This window comes from Trachypithecus francoisi, unplaced genomic scaffold (genome assembly GCF_009764315.1).
Source record: "Trachypithecus francoisi isolate TF-2019V2 unplaced genomic scaffold, Tfra_2.0 Lachesis_group3, whole genome shotgun sequence".
NCBI classification, from domain to species: domain Eukaryota; kingdom Metazoa; phylum Chordata; class Mammalia; order Primates; family Cercopithecidae; genus Trachypithecus; species Trachypithecus francoisi.
Window position 1 is genome coordinate 112,962,106 of NW_022681468.1, and position 25,278 is coordinate 112,987,383.

Here is a 25,278-nt window from a genome sequence, read left to right on the forward strand (position 1 = left end):
CCTGGTACCATTCCTTCTGAAACTATTCCAAACAATAGAAAAAGAGGTACTCCTCCTTAACTCATTTTATGAGGCCAGCATCATTCTGATACCAAAACCTGGCAGAGACACAACAAAAAAAGAAAATTTCAGGCCAATATCCCTGATGGACATTGATATGAAAATCCTCAATAAAATACTAGCAAACTGAATCCAGCAGCACATCAAAAAGCTTATCCACCACGATCAAGTCAGCTTCATCCCTGGGATGCAAGGCTGGTTTAACATATGCAAATCAATACACATAATCCACCACATAAACAGAACTGATAACAAAAACCATGATTATCTCAATAGATGCAGAAAAGGCCTTCAATAACATTCACCACCCCTTCATGCTAAAACCTCTTAATAAACTAGGTGTTGATGGAACATATCTTAGAATAGTAAGAGCTATTTATGACAAACCCACAGGCAATATCATACTGGATGGGAAAAAGCTGGAAGCATTCCCTTTGAAAACCGGCACAAGACAAGGATACCCTCTCTCACCACTCCTACTCAACATAGTATTGGAAGTTCTGGCCAGGGAAATCAGGCAAGAGAAAGAAAGAAAGCGTATTCAAATAGGAAGAGAGGAAGTCAAATTGTTTCTGTTTGCATATAACATGATTGTATATTTAGAAAACCCTGTCATCTCAACCCAAAATCTCCTTAAGCTGAAAAGCAACTTCAGCAAAGTCTCAGGATACAAAATCAGTGTGCAAAATCACAAGCATTCCTATACACCAATAACAGAGAGCCAAATCATGAGTGAACTTCCATTCACAATTGCTACTAAGAAAATAAAATACCTAGGAATAAGACTTACAAGGGATGTGAAGGACCTCTTCAAGGAGAACTACAAACCACTGCTCAAGGAAATAAGGACACAAACAAATGGAAGAACATTCCATGCTCATGGATAGGAAGAATCAATATCTTGAAAATGGCTATACTGCCCAAAGTAATTTAGAGATTCAATGCTATCCCTATCAAGCTACCATTGACTTTCTTCACATAATTAGAGAAAACTACTTTAAATTTCATATGGAAACAAAAAAGAGCCTGTACAGCCAAGACAGTCCTGGGCAAGAAGAACAAAGCTGAAGGCATCACACTACCTGACTTCAAACTATACTACAAGGCTACAGTAACCAAAACAGCATGGTACTGGTACCAAAACAAATGGAACAGAACAGAGTCCTCAGAAATTACACCACACATCTACCACCATCTCATCTTTGGCAAACCTGACAAAAAACAAGCAATGGGGAAAGGATTCTCTACTTCATAAATCATGTTGGGAAAACTGGATAACCATATGCAGAAAACTGAAACGGGACCCCTTCCTTACACCTTATACAAAAATTAACTCAAGATGGATTAAAGACTTAAATTGTAAGACCTAAAACCATAAAAACCCTAGAAGAAAACCTAGGCAATACCATTCAGGATGTAGGCTTGGGCAAAGACTTCATGATTAAAACATCAAAAGCAATGGCAACAAAAGCCAAAATTGACAAATGAGATCTACTTAAACTAAAGAGCTTCTGCACAGCAAAAGAAACTATCATCAGAGTGAACAGGCAACCTACCGAATGGGAGAAAATTTTTGCAATCTATCCATCTGACAAAGGGCTAACATACAGAAGCCACAAAGAACTTAAACAGATTTACAAGAAAACCAATAACCCCATGAAAAAGTGGGCAAAGGATATGAACAGACACATCTCAAAAGAAGACATTTATGTGGCCAACAAACATGAAAAAAGGCTCATCATCACTGGTCATTAGAGAAATGCAAATCAAAACCACAATGAGATACCATCTCACACCAGTTAGAATGACAATCATTAAAAAGTCAGGAAACAACAGATGCTGGAGAAGATGTGGAGAAATAGGAATGCTTTTACACTATTGGTGGGAGTGTAAATTAGTTCAACCATTGTGGAAGACAGTGTGGGGATTCCTCAAGAATCTAGAACTAGAAATACCATTTGACCCAGCAATCCCATTACTGGGTATATACCCAAAGGATTATAAATCAAGCTACTATAAAGACATATGCACACGTATGTTTATTGTGGCACTGTTCACAATTTTACTGTTAATATGAACTTAGATTTTTAAAAAATGTTTCTTAGTTTTGGTGAGAAGAATTTGAGTTTAGCACATTTAAAGCATTAGAAGTCCAATTTCCTTTTTCTGGGAATTTTAAGAATATTCAAATTACATAAGAACTTATTTATCTCTATAAGTCAATAAGAACAGAGCTCCTTGAATTTAAGAGACATTATACTGTAATTAATAATATCCTCTGTAGATAGGATATTATATCTCACATAATGAGAGGGAAAGGCCTTTCTGAATTTTGGACCCATAGAGACAGAGCTTACAGCTTCATGTCTACAAGTTTGGCACAAGTCAAGAGTAAACACAGAAACACAAAATCTCTCTGGCCCAAAATCAAAGAGGTGTTCTCCTTCCCAGTGGGCATAACATATTTAACTGATTTGAGCTAAAAGAAAATAGACAATTTTTTAAAAAGTACAACCAGATTCTCTGTCATCTCTCACCCAATAGGGATAGATCTATATCACCTTCTACAGAGATCATGGGATGGTCAAACTATAAAAACCAAAACCCTTATTGTTTTTACAGTTAATAAGGAACTGATTAATGAGGGAAACAATAGATGTCAAAACTGGCTTAAAGGAGAATTCAAACCACACACATATGTACAGGTAATCAGACATGTTGAAATGAATTTACAAATAGATATGAAACTAGTCGGTATCCACAGGGCAATCTGTTGTATTATACTGGACAAAATTCATTTGCATTAGCATAAGTTTTCTACAATTTACAGAGTTGTAAAATAGCTCGAAGACGGTGAAAATCGCAGGTACTTATAGAATCAGATAACCCAGAAAGGTGCATTTGACAGGACACCTGGTCATCTTTTTCTGTCATCTGCTGAATTCAGTCTTTCTTTAGAGAACAATCCAGGAAGCAATCCTTGACTTCTTGGCCAACTTAGACACAAGGTCAGCCAGGCCCTAATCTTTTAACATTTCAGCTGGAACTTACGAGATTCTCAGAGCAAGCATGGGGGCAGGCAGTTTGTCTTCACCTATCCCTGCATCCCTAGCTAGATGAGGCCTTTTCTTGCTGTCTCACTTTCCTTCATGCATCTTGTGACCCATCCAGAGGATCACTTCAGAGCCAAACATTGCACAGTGTGGAGGTGGAACTCTGTGATGGGAGGAGGTTTAACTTGGCAAAGAATTACCATTGGAATAATTATCCAGAGTGACTTGGTAAGGTCTGGTTTCACCAAGACCTTTCACCATGACCCTGAGGGTCATTCCCAACCAGTACCTGCCCATACAGTCACAGGCTCAGACATGGGACGGTCCCTGCTGCCTAGGCTGAGACCCAGTTCTGTCCCCTGTCTACAATAGTAGCAGCCCCAGCCTTCAATAGGTGGAATTATAATTTGTCAGGTGATTAAACAAAGACTGAAATCTATTTAAGAGAAGCAGTTTAAGAGTACAAACATATAATATATGAAACACTAGTTATATGAAAGTAAAATGATTAAGGTTGAGTTTCACTTATAATTTGAAAACCAATATTTATTGTGCTTCTACATTGGACGTGTTGTCTCAGTTGTATTTTGGTCTCTCAGCAATTTTGCTGGAGCTTGCTAGGTGTTTTACTAAACTCACTTTTCAAAAGGAGTTGCCAAGATTTTATGAATTGTTTTATTAACTCCAGAAATTTTTAAGGCTTTCTTAAGATCAAATGGTTAAGACAGACTGGCTCTTGGCACCCTTATTAGATAGGACTTCTGCCTTTTCATCTGTAAATTTAGTAGAAGGTTGTAGTTCAAAGAACAAAGTTCAGAATGTCTCTACGATATTAATTAGAACAAAGTCCTCTTTACTTTGACTTTTGGCACCATACCATATGCTTTTAAACATCGAGAATTAGATTGATCTTTAGAAACACCTTAAGAATGGAAATAGCAGCCTTGACGCTTATAATAAAAGAACAGTTTAAAATGCATGAAACAACTCCTCTGTTTAGCTATGCATTTAGTTAACACTTTTTATTTTAGTAACCTTACTTCTGATAAAGATTCATTAGTGTTCTCGGCAGTAACAACTGATACATCTTTTTTGACCTCACCATGCTTAGAACGAAACTTAAAAAGAGTATAAATTTTATTTAACCCTCACATTTTGCCAGATCACTGTGCTTACAATAAGCACACATGGCAGGATATGGTGATGAAACTATGGGAACATACTTACCTTCTCTCTTAGGTCTACTTTTCTTTACCTGAGTTTGTCTTACTGATTTGTGTCACATATCCAAGAGTAGAAACAACCTTTCAGAACTAACTCAGGTTAGCTCATTGCTATTCAAAGAAGCTGAAGGCTAATGAAAGGCAACGTATACTCTAAAATTTTCTCATTTCCTTCTTATATAATGAAGTTATACCAAATTATGCATTTGCTTCCAAATTTTGGTTATCCTTTTGATTACTGTCTTTATCATCCATTATTTTCTTTGGAAGGCAGCTGGCAAATACTCCATTATGTCATCAGTAAGAGTTCATTTTCTACATAGGAATACCATGCAGAGTAACAACTGTGACTTTTGCCCAGCTCTAATACTTAACTTCTTTTGTCAGGAAGTGAACTGATGCTGGCTTCTCTTTGTCTTATTCCAAGTTGGGGCATGAGATTTTCCCTGCATTAGAAGGTTGTTGAGACCTGAAGCCTGGGAAGGTAAGATGCCAGCATGAATACTGTCCGTTGAGAACTGTGGTTTAATTGAGTGTCTGGTGATTTAAGAGTGTAAGTCTTTCCAGCTGTTCCTGTTTTATGGTCTTGAACCCTTAAAGTTTTACCAAAACATGAACAGTGAAACACTTCTACAATGAAAAGGCCCATTAACATATTATTTATAATATTTAAACATAATTTTATATTTATTGAAATTGTTACTTAAAAGAAAGGAAAAATTGACACATAGCAATTTCTTTTTTTTTTTTTTTGAGACAGAGTCTCGCTCTGTCACCCAGGCTGGAGTGCAGTGGCCAGATCTCAGCTCACTGCAAGCTCCGCCTCCCGGGTTTACGCCATTCTCCTGCCTCAGCCTCCCGAGTAGCTGGGACTACAGGCGCCTGCCACTTCGCCCGGCTAGTTTTTTGTATTTTTTTAGTAGAGACGGGGTTTCACCATGTTAGCCAGGATGGTCTCGATCTCCTGACCTCATGATCCGCCCGTCTCGGCTTCCCAAAGTGCTGGGATTACAGGCTTGAGCCACCGCGCCCGGCAGACACATAGCAATTTCTATGTATAGATACTTTGTATATACAAGTCTATATTATCATAAAATGATAAACTAAGAAAAACATATATGTACTTTTTGTTTGTAGTTTTACTTTTTCTTCTGATTTTTTAATATAATATACTTTTTATTTACTTATTTTTGTTTGTTTTGAGACAGGGATCTTGCTATGTTGCCCAGGCTGGTCTCAAACTCCTGGCCTCAAGCCAGCTACCCACCTTAGCCTCCCACGTAACTGAGATTACACACTCAGCTGCACGCCACTGTACCCAGCACTAGACTTTTTTTTTTTTTTTCTGAGATGGAGTCTCGCTCTGTTGCCAAGGCTGGAGTGCAGTGGCTCAATCTTGGCTCACTGCAACCTCTGCCTCCCGGGTTCAAATGATTCTCCTGCCTCAGCCTCCTGAGTAGCTGGAATTACAGGCACCCACCACCATGTCCAGCTAATTTTTGTATTTTTAGTAGAGACGGGGTTTCACCATGTTGGTCAGGATGGTCTCGAACTCCTGACCTCACGTGATCTGCCCACCTCAGCTTCCCAAAGTGCTGGGATTACAGGTGTGAGCCACTGCATCCAGCCTTAGATTTATTTTTTAGATCAGTTTTAGATTTCCTCCCTGATCATTTTTTGAGGCCAGCAAAGTAAGGAGAGTAAAGACTTGAATCATATATTTTGTTAATATGGAGAAAAAAGACAACATTAAGCAAATCAACGAATTATAAAGTTTTGTCTCAGTACTTTCATGACTCAACCAGCATTCTATGGGTGTTTTCCCCAAAAAGTCTTCATTGGAGAAGACTAGCGAATGCACACACTCAGTAATGAGGATCAGGTGTTTACACTACTGTTGCTTACTCTCACCATTTGTTCAACATGCTTCTTCATTCACTGTGCCTTAGCTAGTTTTAGTAAATAAAATGTTTCCAATTTTCAGTGACTTACTTAAGCTAAGAAATTATAGTCCTTCACAATGAAATTATAAACAATATCCTTCCTAGTGACAAATATGGATTATTCTCTATGAAAACTTATTTATACCCAACATGTAGTACATTTAGATACAATATGTAGTTCATTAGATACAATATGTAGTTCATTTCATCATGTAAGTTATCTGGGTAACAGTCAATCTAAAAGAATCAGATTTTGCGGCCGGGCATGGTGGCTCACACCTCTAATCCCAGCACTTTGGGAGGCCGAGGCAGGCGAATCACTTGAGGTCAGGAGTTTGAGGCCAGCCTGGAAACATGGTGGAATCCTGTCTGTACTAAAAATACAAAAATTAGTTGGGTGTGGTGGTGCACACCTGTGGTCCCAGCTACTCAGGAAGCTGAAGCAGGAGAAATCTCTTGAACTCGGAAGGCAGTGGTTGCTGTGAGCTGAGATCACACCATTTCACTCCAGCCTGAGCGACAAAAGCAAGACTCCATCTCAAAAAAAAAAAAAAAATCTAAGATTTTGTTTCATAACTGGACTTAAATTTACTAATACATTTGATGTACTAATAATTATCAGTTTTTAATGGTGCTAATGTCATATAAATGTGATGTTAAACAACAAAAATTTTGTGAGATTGAATGTTAGCTAAATATCTCTACATATTAAGAATCTAATAAAGGCTTTAATAAAGTTACATTTATAGCACTAGGTAATAAAAGATGCAAAGGTCAGAAGTTAGTCGTCTTCTCTCACTGTTTCTTGGCCTATAAAAATCTGGTAGGGGTTTCATAGAATTTTGGCTACATTTGTGTGTTGTTATATGGCTGTGAACTTTTTTTTTGTTTTTTTTTTTGAGACGGAATCTTGCTTTGTCTCCAGGCTGGAGTGCAGTGGCGTGATCTCAGCTCACTGCAACTTCCACCTTGCGGATTCAAGCAATTCCCTGCCTCAGCCTGCTGAGTAGCTGGGATTACAGGCGCCTGCCACCACACCTGGCAAATTTTTGTGTTTTTAGTAGAGATGGAGTTTCACCATCTTGGCCAGGCTGGTCTTGAACTCCTGACCTTGTGATTTGCCCACCTTGGCCTCCCATGTTTCTGGAATTACTGGCGTGAGCCACCGCGCCCGGCTGACTTATTAAAGAGATCCAAGCCTATATTGTTTTATTGAACACATCTAATAGTTTTATTTTTGATTAATTTTTTTCCATTTTTCATAAGTTGCAAATTGAACTTTGATTGACACAGAGTGTCAATAGGATAGACCAGCCCAAGTGAAGTGGCACTGACATTGCATCTCCCTTTGGTTAGCGAAGTCTTTTATAATATTGTAAACATGGGGTTTTTTTTTCTGAGAAATGGTAGCACATTTATTGATCACCATGCTCTTAAGCTTTTCTATTTATAATTTTTCTTAGGTGTTTTATTTCTCGTAAACACATTTGTATAGTGTGTTTCAGTGTTCAAAGCACTTTCAGACATTCTTACTTGATTCTGATACTAGCCTTAGGAAATAGTTAAAGCACGTGATGTTATTTTGATTTTACAGAGTCTTAAGTGACTTGCCCAAGATCATATAGCCAACAAGCATGGAAATAGGGTGAAGACACCAGTTTTTTTCCATTTCACAGTCCAATAATCTTTCTTGGAGCTAAATGGTGCTGTTTGTTTACGTGACTAAGAACTGAGTTATTTTACTCATGTGAAAGGCCTCCTATGTTGTAACAACTTTTCCTTCAGTGCCATAGAATCGAATGAATGTATTTCATGTCAGTGTACTCAACGTAGCTTCTGTGTTTGGGAGCAGATAATTGGCGGTCTTCAGTCAGAAAACCAATTTGTGTAACTTGGATTCTGAATTCTGGAATTTCTCACCAACTGGAGTATTTGTACCTATTCCAGCATCCATCTTCAATTCCAGGAAAACATGGGTGATCCCTTATTGCTTGGTATTCACCTCACTAGATGGCACAACTGTTTGCTACTTGGCAGTCTGTGCAGAAGTAAGATCCAGAAGTAATTTAGCAAGAGAGTTACTTACATAAAGACTGAGAGCTACGTAGTTCTGGGTAAATGCTGGTGCAACATGACCTCTTTGTGTTTTGTGTAAATGCTGTGCTAGTACTACCAGTTGTCTATATCCACTTAACTCACATTTACTTTTGAAGGAGTCGATTAATTCTGTTTGCCTGAAATTTGATAATTGTGTTATCATTGAAGTCATAACATTTTCATAAATGAGCTAGAGCTTTAAAAGTAGAATCCTTGTACACAGTCATTGGTAGGCAGTGTTTACTTTTTTGTTTGGTAAATACCTGAAATTTTAAAACTCATTTTTAGATTAGCCAATCCAGTTCCTGGATAGTAATGTAATATTTGAATTTGTCTTTGCCTTTCCCTAGGTTCTGGTTTGACCTAACAGTGATAAGATTGTTTATCCTTTGATTTGCTTAAAATTACCATCAGGTTTCTACTTTCCCACAAGAGCACGTGATTGCTTTATCCCAGCTGTAAGACAATAGAACAACCTAGTGTTGCTTGGTTTACTTTGTATGCCTTTTTCTATTTGCATAAACCCTGATCTGATCACAAACTTGTATTTACACCACTCCCTTGACTCCTTCCAACTCAAAGTATTTATTGTCCAGTTAAAACATTTATGGTTAGTCATATAAGCTGGCTTATCTTTTCTTCTTTGAATTTCTTTTTTTTTTTTTTTTTTTTGAGATAGAGTCTCGCCCTGTCGCCCAGGCTGGAGTGCAGTGGCGCAATCTCGGCTCACTGCAAGCTCCGCCTCCCAGGTTCACGCCATTCTCCTGGCCTCAGCCTGCAAGTAGCTGGGACTACAGGTACCTGCCACCATGCCTGGCTAATTTTTTTGTATTTTTAGTAAAGACGGGGTTTCACCGTGTTAGCTGGGATGGTCTTGATCTCCCGACCTCATGATCCGCCCGCCTTGGCCTCCCAAAGTGCTGGGATTACAGGCGTGAGGCACTGCGCCCAGCCTCTGTTTTTCTTTCTTTCTTTTATTTTTATTTGAAATATCATCTCATTCTGTTGTTCCAGCTGGAGTGCTGTGGTGCCATCATGGCTCACTACAGCCTTCACCTCAAGTGATTCTCCCACCTCAGCCTCCTGAGTAGCTGGGACTACAGGCGTGCGCCACCAGCCAGCTAATTTTTATTATTTTTTGCAGCGATGGGGTCTCCACCATGTTGCCCAGGCTGGTCTCAAACTCCTGGGCTCAAGCTATCCTCCTGCCTCAGCCTCCCAAAGTGCTGGGATTACAGGCATAAGCCACTGTATCCAGCCTGAATTTCAATCTTACTTGAACAGCCTGAAGTAATGAGTAATGAGTTTATAGCTTTTAAAAGAGATCTTCCTTATCAAAAATAATTATACTATCTCATTTCAGGATTACTTATCTATGGTTCTGGTTATTTTTTCGAGAATGGAAACTGAACCCCATCTTTAACATTATTTTAAAACGTGAGAGTTATTTTAAAAGCGTGACAGGAATTGCTCTCATGGCTAAATTTTTTCCTTAAAAAGCCTTTAGCAGTCACAAATAATTGTTGCCTACTTAATTCTATTTAGAAAAATAGAGGAATTTTAGAAGGATTTTATTTTATTTTTGTTATTTTCAAGATACTTCTGAAAACCGTTTAGCACCCAGTTTCTTTTACTGTGTGGAATGCTGCCCCTTTCCTTCTGTGTTTATTTTGTGATGGCACATGGATAGATTGTGATGGTGGTCTCTATGTGGACTTTCTACTGGCGCGCGTGCGCGCGTGTGTGTGTGTGTGTGTGTGTGTGTGTTCGTTCCATTTCCCTTTTGGGAAGCAGGAATTGGAGCTGGAAGAGAAAGAAACAAATTATTTTCATCTAATCTTTTTTCTCCTCAGCTTAACTGACTTAAACTATGGAAAAATTGGTAATTTATATTTAAAATTTATAAATTGTAATTTCCACTATATATATTTTTTATTTATATATATAAATATTTAATATATATTTAAATTAAATATTAAATATATTTATATAATTAAATATATATTTATATATAATTATATATTTATATAATATATTTAATATATATTTAAATATATTATATATATATATTTTTTGAGACAAGGTCTTGCTCTGTCACCTAGGCTGGACTGCAGTGGCATGATCATAGCTCACTGCAACCTCAAACTCCTAGGCTTAAGCAATCTTCCCACCTCAGCCTGCAGAGTAGCTGGGACTACGGGTACCACCATGCTTGGCTAATTTTTTTTTTTTTTTTTTTTGAGATGGAGTCTTGCTCTGTTGCCAGGCTGGATGTGCAGTGGCACGATCTTGCTTCACTGCAACCTCTGCCTCCCCAGTTCAAGCAATTCTCCTGCCTCAGCCTCCCGAGTAGCTGTGACTATAGGCGTGCACCACCATACCCAGATAATCTTTGTATTTTTAGTAAAGATGGGGTTTCACCATGTGCCAGGATGGTTTCAATCTCGACCTCGTGATCTGCTCACCTTGGCCTCCCAAAGTGCTAGGATTACAAGTGTGAGCCACCATGCCCGGCCTAACTTTTTAATTTTTTGTAAAGACAGGATCTCGCTGTATTGCCCAGACAGATCTTGAACTCCTGGCCCCAAGCGATCCTCTTTCCTCAGCTTCCCAAAGTGCTGGGAGTAGAGGTGTGAGTCACTGTGCCTGGCCCTCCAAAATGTTTTTACTTTCATTTAAGTTTGGCACTGATATGCTATCCTTACTTTCCCTATGTTCCCTTAATCTTATGTTTATGGTAGTTTAAGAGAATCTAGACTGCTGCTTTGCCTAACTGATACCTCCCCTGGAAGCTATCACCAATCATATCACTGCCTCACATTGGGTAGGACTTGAAGTTCATGAAACATCTTTAATATGCTCATCTAATTCAAATTGATCCTTTGTGCTATATCTTGATATTCTTTTCTCTTATTTATTCGTATACTGCTTTATTAGACTATCACATTAGTTGTCAAAGCTAGTAGTTAATTCACATGTTGATTTTCTAGGCCTGTATCCTTATTAGTCTAAGGTGGAAGAAATAGAGATAAAATTTCTAAATACCTACCTAAACTGGAAAGGAATAAGGAAGAGAATTAATTTAGTAGAATCAACCTTTCTATTCTTGACAAAATCTGGTTAAAACAAACTGGTTTTATACACACATACACTTTTTTACACAGAATTATTGCTGAGTATAGTGTTGTCCAACTTGACTTCATAACTTTTTGGGTTGCTTTATAAATATTCGTTAATATTAAAGTGTTTTTTATTTTAAATGCTACTATGTTGAAATTGATCTGGTGCCAAACAGTGTCATTCTTATTAATTTATATCAATCTCTGTTTTATAATCCTTTGAACATATTAACAAGGAAAAAGGAATGATTGGTAATACCAAATATTATGGTTTTTGTTATATAGTTTTAGAGAGCTACAGGTAATTGGCTATAAAATATTTGGTTGGCAGTGGAGAATATTTTTAAAATTCTATAAAAAAAAGTAATAAGGAGTAGAACTACCAGATATTCAAATATATTATAAAGTAATATTATTGAAACAGTGTGGCAAAGGCCCCAGATTAGATGGTGTAGATCATTGAAGAATAGAAATAAATGCTGTTATTTATATAAATCTGACATATGTTAAAGGAGGCACTGTTAAACAGTGGGTCACGGATTGATTATTTAATAAATGGGGTTGGAATAACCAGTTGGCAGTTTTAAGGAAAAATGCATTTAGATCATTATACCAGATACCACAAAAAGTAAATTTTTGATAAAGTATGGACATTTATATGATTGAAAATCTAGAAGATAAAAACTCTGTAATTCTTTGGAGTTCCTAAGCAATTGGAAAACTGGAAAAAGAAGATAGTAAAAATTTGTTTTATTATAACAAATTTGCATTTGTTTTATTGTAAGTGTAGATCTGTGAGCATTATAGGAAAACCTGTCTGTTCCATGTTCACAATCTGAAAATTAGTCTCCTTTTTTCTTCACATCATCTGGAAACCGTTTTCCTTCCAAACTAGCTAATGAAACACAGAATGCAATTCTTTATCTAAAATTGTATTCTGTAGGTGTATTGAAAACTATACAGGAGCTCGTTGTGAAGAGGTTTTTCTCCCAAGCTCCAGCATCCAAACTAAAAATAACCTGTTTGAAGCTTTCATGGCATTGGCAGTCCTAGTAACACTTATCATTGGAGCCTTCTACTTCCTTTGCAGGTAAGCAAAATAGAAGCATGCTTTTGAGAAAACTAATGCATAAAGTAGTTATTCCACTAAATAATTAATATGCCCTTAGTTCTCGATATTTTTCCAGATACTGCATTATGTTTAGTTATCTCTTTAATACAGTTTTTGTTATTAATGTCATTTTTGAAAGGATTGTAATAAGCAGTCTCAATTTATTCTTTGTTACTGTTGTCAATATTTAACTTGACTTACCTAAACTACTAAGGTAGACCCATACTCATTATAGCAAATATGCCAGAAGTACCTGAATATTTGGGTTAGGTGTATTTAAAGTAAATTTTGTATGTGAAAGAAAAGGAACAACTTATGCAATACTGTACATGTAAGCTTAAGACATATGGTTAATATGCAGGGTCAGCTACTTAGTGCCCACTATGTGCTAGGCATAAAGAATACAATAGTGAACAAAATAGACATGTTTCCTAACTTCAGAGATATTTAAATCAATTTGGAGAGACAGACAAAAAGGCAATTAATTTGGGGAAACTGGCAATTCACAAGAGAGACAAAAGAAAAAACTACTTGCATGAAGCAATTATATGCACTGAAGATTACTTTCATTCATTTGTTTTGATTTTCAATTGTTTTTGAAATTTTGTAAAAGTAAGTAAACAGAATTTAGTAAGTCCAGGAGTTATCTGGCATAACTGTCATCATTAATTAATATTATCAAACTCATACTGAATTCTATCATAGATACTTGTGAAAATGGAGCTGAAGGTAATCATAAAAGAGAGACAAGTGGGCTTGAGAAGTTTGTATGCTAAGAAAGGTAACATGTAGGTAAAATAGTATCTTGTTAGATCCTGATTTCTTAGCTACTTTACATCAAGGAATAATTAAAAATTGGAGGAAATCAGCTTTTTAAAAATATGTGGTACTAAATAGTTTATTCCAAAACATATCATTTAAGCAATCTGGTAGATTTTATTTCTCATAATTTTAGCATCTGACTACTTCAGATACAAAAGTTTAAATATAAGCCCATTGTATCAGATTGCATTTCTGAGGGATGGCCATAGGATATCTCTCATTCCCACAAACTCTTCTGTAGTGTGACCTTGCCACTCATCCTTCAAGAGGTAGAGTCTGTTGCTATAGATTCCTTGAATTTAGGCAAGCACTATGACTGCCTTGATCATAGAATACTTGGGATGCTGCCTCATAGAATCAGCCACCATGTTGTAAGAAGCCTAAACAGCAGGAAGAACCAGCCCCAGCTGAACTTCCGGCCAACAGTCAGCCTCAACTGCCCACCATTTTAATGAGCCATCCCAGACATTCAGCTCATTCGAACCTTTAATTGACTCCTGACTTAGCTGCCAGTTTACTGCAACTACACAGAGAGCCCAAACAAAAGATGCCCAGCTGTCAACCCACAGAATCATGAGACAAAGTTTTTTTATCCCCCAAGTTTGGGGTGGTATGTTATGCATAAGTAGATAACCAGAACACCCATCTTTGGAATTAGGATTATGCTTGACTTTAAATGTATCTATGTTTGGAAAGCTGAATAATAATCTATTCTATCCCTCTAAACATTTTGTCAGTCACATATGGTAAGGGGAAGACCAATACCTACTTCCCTCATTAATCACTCTGGTGCCAGTTTGGAGATATAGTTTCCATCTGTTATTGATTGGATAATGAATTCTGTTTAATTCATTCATTATCATTAATATGTCAGGATAGTCTAGGTTTGGCTGCAGTAACTACCAACCCTAATAGTTTAGTGGCTTAATAAACAGAAGATTATTTCTCACTTATTATAGGTAATTAGTATGGATTGGCAAGCAGGGCTTTGCTAATGATAGTCACTTAAGGACTCAAACTGTTGGAGCAAGCACCATCTTGAGTGCTGCTGGTTGTCATAACAGAGGGAAAAGAAAGCTCTGGAAGTTCTCACACTTAAATTGAAATGATCTGTCCCAGAAGTGACACACATCACTACTGACATAACTCACTAGCCAGAAGGATTTTCATGGTCCTCCTCAATTATAAGAGGTGGCTGGACATGGTAGCTCATGCCTGTATTCCCAAATGAGAGGATTGCTTGAGCCCAGGAGTTTGAGACCAGCCTGGGCAAGATTGCAAGACCCTGTCTCTACAAAATGAAAAATAAAAAATATTAGCAGGGCATGGTGGTACACATCTGTATTCCCAGCTACTCAGGAAATGGAAGCAGGAGGATCCCCCAAGCCCAGGAGTTTGAGATGCAGTGAGCTGTGACTATGCCATTGCACTCCAACCTGGAAAAGAGAACAAGACCCCTGTCTCTTATTTTATATGGATAGATTAAATAGATAATATTTATTTGTATGTTTATATATTTATATTATTTACATATATGTAAAATAAGAGACGTATAATATATCCAAGTGTCAGGAAATACAATTCAACCATATGACCATAAGGTTAAGAGACAGAAATACATATCTAACATAGTGACCAAAAGATTTATAAGAATATCTGCCGGCCGGGCGCGGTGGCTCAAGCCTGTAATCCCAGCACTTTGGGAGGCCGAGACGGGCGGATCACGAGGTCAGGAGATCGAGACCATCCTGGCTAACACGGTGAAACCCCGTCTCTACTAAAAAAATACAAAAAATTAGCCGGGCGAGATGGCAGGCGCCTGTAGTCCCAGCTACTCGGGAGGCTGAGGCGAGAGAATGGCGTAAACCCGGGAGGCGGAGCTTGCAGTGAGATGAGATCCGGCCACTGCACTCCAGCCTGGGCGACAGAGCGAGACTCCGTCTCAAAAAAAAAAAAAGAATATCTGCCATTCCACTGGGAATTGTGAAGAGTGATTTGTGTGATATTAAATCCATAGCATTTGGGCCAGGTGCCGTGGCTCATGCCTGTAATCCTGCCAAGGTGGGAGGACTACTTGAAACCAGGAGTTTAACACCAGCCTGGACAACATAGTGAGACCCCGTGTGTACAAAACAATTTTTAAAAAAATTATCCCGGTGTAGTAACACATGCATGTAGTCCTAGCTGCTTGGGAGGCTGAGATGGGAAGATCACTTGAGCCCAGGAATGAGAGGCTGCAGTAAGCCATGATTGCACTACTGCACTCCTGCCTGGGTGAGAGAGCAAGATCCTGTCTCTTAACAAAATAAATAAATAAACAAATTAATAGAACTTTAATATTGTAGTTGCCCCAAAATGAAATTCCTTTGCCAGCCCATTGAATTTGTGAAGGGCATAGTATATTGTACCCCACAGGTGTTCAATGCCCCAGAGCAGCAAAGTTTCAGAAAGGAGTCCTTTTAAGCCATAGCTGCTCTGCAGACTTGAGCCAGAACTTAGAAATATTTCTAGTCTGAAGTACCCTGTAGCAGGCTAAATAATACCTTTTGAGTGAAAGTATAGGTATAATAGAAGGAAAAGAGTATATATATAAGAACAAGAGGTGGTGTTGAATACAAGAGAAAAGAATCCTCCAATCACAAACATTATGTGGGTCTCCATCCTGAATTCACACTATCTGAATGTCTGGGGGTAAAAAGCTAAGAATATAAAATAGTCTAGGCTGGTAATGTCATCAGGTGGTTGGCAGAAACAAATACAAATCAATTCTTGAAGAGCCTACTTTTATCCTTTACCTTAAAAAGCGTCTCACAGTATGAAAAGATTACCAAAAGTAGAATAAAAGAGGCACAATTTATTAAAACTAGCAGAAACAATAGGTAGTAGGGTAAGATATTCAGAAATCTGTATTTATTGGAAGAATCAGACACATGCTATAAAATAAGTATGTTTAATATGTATCAAAAAATAAGTGAGAGGTGGCCGAGCACGGTGGCTCACGCCTGTAATCCCAGCACTTTAGGAAGCCCAGGTGGGTGGATCGCGAGGTCAGGAAATTGAGACCATCCTGGCTAACACAGTGAAACCCCGTCTCTACTAAAACAAAAAATTAGCCGAGTGTGGTGGCGGGCGCCTGTAGTCCCAGCTGCGCAGGAGGCTGAGGCAGGAGAATGGCATGAACCTGGGAGGCAGAGCTTGCAGTGAGCTGCACTCCAGTCTGGGCGACAGAGCAAGACTCCGTCTCAAAAAAAATAAAAAAGGAAAAGAAAATAAAATAAGTGAGGGCTTAGAAATAAGCAAATTTGGCAAAGATCAAAACAGATCTCCAATGAATCAAATATAATTTTTAAAAATTCAGTACATATCTTAGTTCAATAAATTTTTTAAATTTAGTGTATGTCTTTAAACAGCAGATTAAACACAATAAAATTATTAATGAATTGGAAAATAGATAGGAAAAAATTACCCAGAGGGTAATCCTAAGAGAAAAAGAAATGGAAAATATTGAAGAGAAGTCAAGAAGCGTGGTGACCAGAGTGTGTGCCTACCTTATGTTTAATTGGAATTCCAGAAGGAAAGAGAGACTGGGGCAGAGGCAGTATTTGAAAAAGTAATGGCAGAGACCTTTTCAGAACTGATGAAAGTTACCCACAGATGTTAGAAGCCCAACAAATCTAAAACAGGATAAATAAAAATAAATTTACATATGGGTGCAACATAGTGGAATTGTAGAACACCAGTTCTAAAGGTGACATCACAAAAGCAGAAAAGAATGGCAGATTATTGTCAAAGATGCAACAATTAAACCAACAGCTGACTTCTCCATTGGAAAGAAGCAAAACTAGAAGACAGAGCAGTGATATTTTCAATATGCTGAGAGAAAGCAGTTAGCCCCAAATTTCTGTGGCAGTGAAAACATCTCTCAGGGAATGAGGGTAAGATGAAGATAACTTTTAATCAAACTTTGAGAGAGTTATCCCTCAGTAAACCTTCTGCCTGAAGGATATATATCAGGGAAAAGGAAGTTGATCCTATATGGCATGTGTGAAATGCAAGAAAGAACAGAGAAAGCTATTAATGTGTGAATATCAAATATTGTATTAATTATAACAATAATATTATCCTCTGTATTTTTTTAAAAGGAATTAAAACACATGATAGCAAATAAGTTGAAAGGATTGTAATTAAAGTGTACTAAGGTCTTTGTATGGGGGGAGGATAAATATGTAAGTTAATTTTGACCTTGATATTTTAAGATGAATATTAAAATGTCTAGGGTAACACATAATAGAAAATCAAAGTGTATAATTTCCAAATTAGCAGAAGGACAAAAATGGAATTAAAAATAACCAGTTAGTTAAAAATAAATTAAAAAAAGAAAGCTAAAAAACAGGATAAATAGAAAGCGTGACATAAGATCTAGGCTGTTCTGTAGTGACCATGTGAACTTGGAAATGCGCTTTCAAGAATGAAATTGTTTTCTGTAATAGTTTTTGGTCCACTAGTGGTTGAAATTGCTTTAAACTGAGGGCCTTTTGAACTTTAGTAACTAATTAGTGCCATCATTGAATGAGGTCCAAAATGATACCCCACTATTGCTAAAATCTGGGCTAGAATCAGTAGTGTCTCAGGAATAGGAGCAAGTATGCTTTTAGAAAATACACATCATTTTGCAATGGTAAAACCGGTTTTGAATTCATTTTCATTAATGTAAGCTAAAACTGCATATAGACATATTAAAAAAATGAAATCAACCGTACATTCCAAAATCTATCATGATTACATAAATTATAACCTATATTAATTGATCAAATGACTGAAAAACCTGATGTATTGTTACCTCAAAAATGTCCAAAATTACTTTTTAAAATGCCATTACTAGAATAATTCACTAAAGCTACCCCATGTCACATAAGGGTCCCAACTGATAATGAAAGCTAACCTCTTTAAAAAGGGCACAAAAATTGCACTAAGATACAGCAGCTTTGTTGTTGTCTTAAAGGAAAAAGACCAGGTGGCATCATCAGCATCTGAATGATGACCTACATGCACTAATGGATGTGTTAAATAGTGGGAACAGTTTTAAAGCACCACTGACAAGTTCAGGTAGTTGTGGAAAGAAAACCATCAAATAGTCAAGTTTATACTTTCATTTGAATGCCATGATGTGTTGTAAAAAGGGGGAAGAAGGGAAATTAAAAAAAAACAACAACCTTCTTTCTAGGTTTTCTGACATGCTTTTCCTATTACTCATTTTCCATTTTTATGTTTCTCTCCTCTCTAGTGTCAGGAAGGGCCACTTTCAGAGAGCCAGTTCAGTCCAGTATGATATCAACCTGGTAGAGACGAGCAGTACCAGTGCCCACCACAGTGAGTAAACTCAAAACAAATGCTTATTTTAAAACCCTAGACGAGACTGTTGTTGTTAGATATAGGGATTTGTATTTAGATCTATCCAGAAAAAAAAGCTTGAGTCTAAATTTTTCTATGGTTTTTTTTTTTTTTTTTGGCCAGGTACCCTTTTTTACATAAAAATGAATTTATTATCAGTATGACACAAATCACATTTTTTCCCAAAGAAAACAATGTTATCTCAATATATTAAATTCTGGTGTTAGCTCTAATGTGCTACACAGATATAAGGGACTGGTTTCTCAGAAATATTTTGAAATGAGCTAGCATATGGGGAGGAAGAAGAGTTTTGCCTATAAAGATCAGCAAATCTTTGGGTAACTTGTAGACAAATTGATGTTTTAAAATTGTCTTGAGACTTCTGGCCAAGATGGAGTAACAGGCACTGGATTTATTTCCTTCTACTTAAAACAACAAAAAATGGACAAAATATATGAAGCATTAAAATTTATGAAGACAGCTGGGCACGGTGGCTCATGCCTGTAATCCCAGCACTTTGGGAGGCTGAGGTGGGTGGATCATGAGGTCAGGAGATTGAGACTATCCTGGCCAACATGGTGAAAGCCCGTCTCTACTAAAAATACAAAAAAATTAGCCGGGCTTCGTGGTGGCGGGCACCTGTAGTCCCAGCTACTTGGGAGGCTGAGGCAGGAGAATGGTGTGAACCTGGGAGGCGGAGCTCGTAGTGAGCCGAGATCATGCCACTGCACTCCAGCCTGGGCAACAGAGTGAGACTCCGTCTCAAAAAAAAAAAAATAAATATGAAGACATTGCTATCAGTCATCAAAGGAACCATGAACCCTGAGAGATGGGAAATAGACTAGGTGAGCCAATGATTGCCTTAGATTACTGCCTGGAGAGAATTTCCGGGCTTTTGCGCAAGGTGGGGGACCTCAGGCTGAGTTTGGCAGACTCCGAGTTGAGATGATGGAGCTAAGAGTCCAAAAAGATCAAGGTGACTATATTGTGCTGAGGAGAGTCCTAGAAAAAAGAGAGCTGTATGAAGAGAGAACTCCAGAGATCTTCAGGTATTCAACTGAGTACTAATCAGGGCATGTGTGGGAGGAAAATACTTGAGGTTGTAGAAAAAAATCACCTGAAGGATTAGCGGTACCCAGTATTCACATAGGGCCAGGAAAAGTGTCTGTTCCCACTGAGACTGAAAATCTCATTATTCACGTGGCACTGGGTAGAGTACACAGAAAGGTGTTTCCCTGATAGTGGGGAATAACTAGCCCTAGATTAAGCACTGCTCCAGTCCTGCCTAATAAATTGTAAAAGCCTGAGCTGACAGAATCAAATTGTTTCCAAATAACTACATCCTAGATCAAAGCTCAACAATGCTGAAAACATCTAGTACCCAAGAGGTGAAATTAATAATGTTTCACATCCAATAAAATTACCAACCTCCAAAGAAGCAGCAAATGTGCTCAAAATGAGAAATATTAAGAAACTGAAAGCTGGGCATGGTGGCTCATACCTGCAATCCCAGCACTTTGGGAGGCCGAGGCAGGTGGATCACTTGAGGTCAGGAGTTCGAGACCAGCCTGGCCAACATGGTGAAACCCCATCTCTACTAAAATACAAAAAAAAAAAAAAAAAAGGCAGTGGTAGGCACCTATAATCCCAGCTACTCGGGAGGCTGAGGCAGGAGAATCGCTTGAACCAAGGAGGTGGAGGTTGAAGTGAGCCGAGATTGTACCATTGCACTCCAGTCTGGGCGACAGAGCAAGATTCTGTCTCAAAAAAGAAAGAAAGAAAGAGAGAAAGAGAGAGAGAGGGAGGGAGAGAGGGAGGGAGGAAGGAAGGAAGGAAATTGAAATTGAAACAGATGTTAGAAATCCCTGGTAAGCATAGTTATTAGAAATGTGTTACATAGATTCAAAAGTTAAGTAGAAACATGGAATATATATTTTTTAAAGGACCCAAACTGAACTTCCAGAGATGAAAACTAGTGTCTGAGATAAAAAACAAAACAAAACAAAAACTGGATGGTATTAACAGCAGATTACACACAATAGAAAATATTGGTGAGCTTGAAGATACAGCAATAGAAACTAAGAAAAAAAGAAATGCAGAAAGAAAAATTTTTAAATGAAAAGAGCATCAGTGAGCTGTGCGACAACTGCAGGTGGCATAATGTTGACTCCCTGAAGGAGATAAGAGAGAAGAGGGAACAGAAAAAATATCTGAAGAAATAAGAGTCAAACATTTTTCCAGATTTAATAAAAATGATCAATTCACCCATATAAAAAGTTCAACAAAGGCCTGGCACTCTGGCTCACACCTGTAATCCCAGCATTTTGGGAGGCTGAGGCAGGAGGATCACTTGAATCAAAGAGTTTGAGACCAGCCTAGGAAACATAGTGAGACCTCATCTCTACAAAAAAGAAACAAAATTAGCTGGGCACGATGGTGCATATCTGTAGTCCCAGCTACTTGGGAGGTGGGAGAATTGCTTGAGCCCAGGAGGTCAAGGCTGCAGGGAGCCAAGATTGTGCCCCTGCATTCCAGCCTGAGTGACAGAGTAATAAACCAAGACACATCATAATCTAATTGCTTAGAACCAGTGATAAAGTCTTAAAGGCAGCTAGAAAAAGACACATTACAGACAGAGAATAAAGTTAAGGATTTCAGCAGGCATTTTTCAGAAATAACACACCTTAAAAGAGTGGAACAACATCTACAATGTATTGTAAAAAGTAAACCTATAATTCTACATCCAGCAAAAATATCTTTCAAACACAAGGCAAAATAGGCAAATCAATCTTGGAAAAGATGAACAAAGTTAGGAGACTCGCACTTCCTAATTTCTAAACTTACTATGAAGCTGCAGTAATCAAGGCAAAGTAGTGCTGGCATAAGGATATACGTATAGATGAATGGAATACAATTGAGAGTTCAGACATACCTTCTTACATTTATAGTAAATGCATTTTTTATAGGGTGCAAGACAATTCAGTGGGGGGTAATAATAGTCTTTTCAACAAATGGTGCTGGAAAAACTGGATATCCACTCACAAAAGAATGGATTTAAACCCCTACTTCATACCATATATAAAAATTAACTCGAAATGGATCAAAGATCTAAATGTAAGAACTAAAACCATATAACTCTTAATAGAATAGGTGTCAATCTTCATGACCTTGGATTAGGCAATGGATTCTGAGTTATGATTCTAAAAGTACAAGCAACAAAATAAAAAATACATAAACTAGATTCATCAACATTAAAAACAAAAAACTTTCATGCTTCCAAGGATACCCTCAAGAAAGTGAAAAGACAATCTACTTCTGAGAGAAATTTTTTTAATCATAAGTATGAGACTTATACATATGATCTGAAATACATATATGTATTTGAATATATAAACAACATTTACAACTTAATGAAGAAACAACTCATTTTAAAAATGAGCAAAGGATTGGAAAAGAGTTCTCCAAATAATATGTACAAATGACTAGTAATCCCATGAAAAGACAATCATCGTTAGCCATCAGGAAATGATGATCAAAACCATAATGAAACCAAGTGTGGTGGCATACTTCTGTAGTCCCAGCTATTGGGAGGCCGAGGTGGAGGATCACTTGAGCCCAGGAGTTTGAGGCCAGCCTGGACAACATAGCAAGACCCCATCTCTTAAAAAAAAACCTTGGGGAGGGTGAAAAAAGGAAAAAAAAGTACATGAATGTTCATAGCACATAGCAGCATTATTTATAATAGCCAAAAAGTAGAAATTAATCAAATGTCCATCAGCTGATAAATGGATAAATAAAATGTGTTATATTCCTACTATGGAATATTATTCAGCAGGAAATAGAAATGAAGTAGTAATATATGCTGCAACATGGATGGACTTTGAAAACAATATGCTAAAGTAAAGGAGCCAGTCATAAAGGAACACATATTTTATGATAACATTTATATGAAATGCCCAGAACAAGCAAATCTATAGAGACAGACAGTAGATTAATGTTTGCCTAGGACTGGAGGAAATGGGGGGATGTTGGGGAGTGATGGCTAAGGGATGTGGGCTTTCTTTTTGGGAATGAAAGTGTCATAAATTTGATTGTGCTGATGGTTGTGCAACTCTGAATACACTAAAAGCCATTGAATTGTACAATTTAAATGAGTGAGTTTTATGGTATGTGAATTGTATCTCAAAGCCATAAAAAACCAGTAACTATTTAGAAAAAATGAAGGCAAAATAGAGATTTTCCAGGCATATGAAAGTTGAAAGAATTTATCATCACCAGAACCGCACTAAGTAAATATTAAAGGAAGTCCTTCAGGCAAAAGGACAATATCAGATGGAAATATGGATTTACATAAAGGGAGGAAGAGCACTGGAAATGACAACTACATGGGTAAATATGTGAGATCTTTTTCTTATTATTTAAATCTCCTTAAGAAATAATCGACCATTTAATGAAATATCATAACAACATAGTATAGGACTTACAACATACATAAAAGCAAAATGTATAATAAGGAAATACAAAGATTAGGAGGGTAGCAAGGAAAATACCCCACTGTAAGGTTCTTATGCTAAATGTCAAGCAGTACATCATCACTTGAAGGGAAACTGTAATAAGTCAAAAGTGTATGCTAGAAACTCTAGAGCAACCTGTAAAAAGTCTAAGCCACCCAATTAAGACAGAGATTGTAAAATTGGATAAAAATTAATGTGATATGCTATCTGCAAAAAATATACATTAAGTATAAAGACACAAAGAGGTTAAAAGAATAAAGATATGTCATGCTGGCCAGGTGCAGTGGCTCATGCCTGTAATCCCAGCACTTTGGGAGGCCAAGGGGGGGCAGATCACTTGAGGTCAGCAGTTCACGATCAGCTTGGCCAACATTGTGAAACCCTGTCTCTACTAAAAATACAAAAATTAGCTGGGCATGGTGGCAGAAGACTGTAATCCCAGCTATTTGGGAAGCTGAGGTAGGAGAATTGCTTGAACCCAAGAGGCAGAGGTTGCAGTAAGCTGAGATCGCATCACCGCACTCCAGCCAGGGCAACATAGTGAGACTCCGTCTCAGGAAAAAAAAAAAGAAGAAGAAAAAAAAGAAAACCCACCCAGCTCTACCATTACTGTGATATCTGAGGCTGGAGAAAATAATGAAACTGTTCAGACTACCCTCAAGTTTACAGACAGTGAGAAATACCCAAATGAAACTCCTTTTTATGAAACATTCTTGGAAAATCTAGAAGATAATGTCTCAGACATTTAAAAATTCTTAGCATTACAAGCTGAAGAAATCTTGGTGTGGTGATGATCTTTAGTGGCAGCTGTGCAAGAAAAATTAAATGAAATAGATAAAAACCAAAAGGGAGGAAGACATGTATCTAGAATATAAAAAGAACTCTTTCAAATCAATAATAAAAAGTCAATCCAATTAAAATTTGGGCGAGAAACCAAAAGAAGCAGAAGAAGCCATAGAGCAATTATTTCATGGCATTCCTGTTTACAGTTAAGCATTTCTTAAGTTGAGAAGCTGTGTTTGATATGGAACTCTTGGAAATCAAAAAGAACCAAATGAAAGAATAAGCAGGAAAAAATAAGTGGGAAACAGCTACTTGAAACAGATCCAAATCTTGACCCATCTGATACCCAGTTCTTAAGAGGATGCTAGAAACAACATGGAGATAATTGAGTCTTTGTTCCAGGAAATGGATGACCTGGAGCTGGGGGATGAGGAGGATGATCCAGACTCTAATCCTGCTGACCCAGAGAGTGACTCCACTGACAAGAGTACTGTCCCCATCTGTAGAGAGGCTCGACTGTCACAGCATACTGGCTATGCTCAGAGGGTTTTGATTTTCCTTTCCTTTTCTCCAAGAAGAAATGATTTTCAGGAGAATATTCTTCTGATAGATTTCATCATTGGACTTAATACACTTATCTTAAAATTTCAAAAAAGTCCATTGTATTCCTATATATTAATGACAATTAGATATGGAAATTTAAAAAAGAATTATTAATGATAGAATCTCAATGTATTAAGTACATAGGAATATTATCAGACAAAAATATGAAAGACCTATCCAGTGAAAACTAAAAAAAAAAAAAAAAAAAAAATTGCTGAGAGAAATGAAATGAAGACCTAAATAAATGGAGAGTTATATTTTGTTCATAGATTTGGAAGATTCAATATTGTAAGATATCAGTTCTCAAATTGACCTATATAGATGCAGTGCTATCCCAGACAAAATCCCAACAGGTGTTTTTGTAAAAATTGACAAGGTGGTTCTAAAATTACCATGGAAATGTGAAGGACCTAGGATAGAGAAAATAATTTTGGAAAAGAAGAACAAAGTTAGAAGCTTCTTCAAAAAAGAAGAAAAAAAAGAAGCTTCATACTGTCTGATTTCCTGACTGACTATAAAGCTACAATAATCAAGACAGTGTGGTATTGGCATCCAGATA

The 25,278-nt window shown here is 37.4% G+C and overlaps 1 protein-coding gene and 1 pseudogene across 4 annotated transcripts in view; both read left to right on the top strand.

Moving 5' to 3' along the window:
- The window catches only part of NRG4 (neuregulin 4), a 118,084-nt gene that overhangs the window by 77,401 nt on the left and 15,405 nt on the right, over positions 1-25,278 (top strand). For all 4 annotated transcript variants that reach the window (XM_033190996.1, XM_033190999.1, XM_033190998.1 and 1 more), the window contains 2 exons: positions 12,439-12,585; positions 18,713-18,798. In XM_033190996.1, coding sequence (XP_033046887.1) covers positions 12,439-12,585; positions 18,713-18,798 — 233 coding nt within the window. The remainder of the gene's footprint in view (positions 1-12,438; positions 12,586-18,712; positions 18,799-25,278) is intronic.
- On the top strand, positions 23,900-24,791 carry LOC117069552 (annotated as a pseudogene).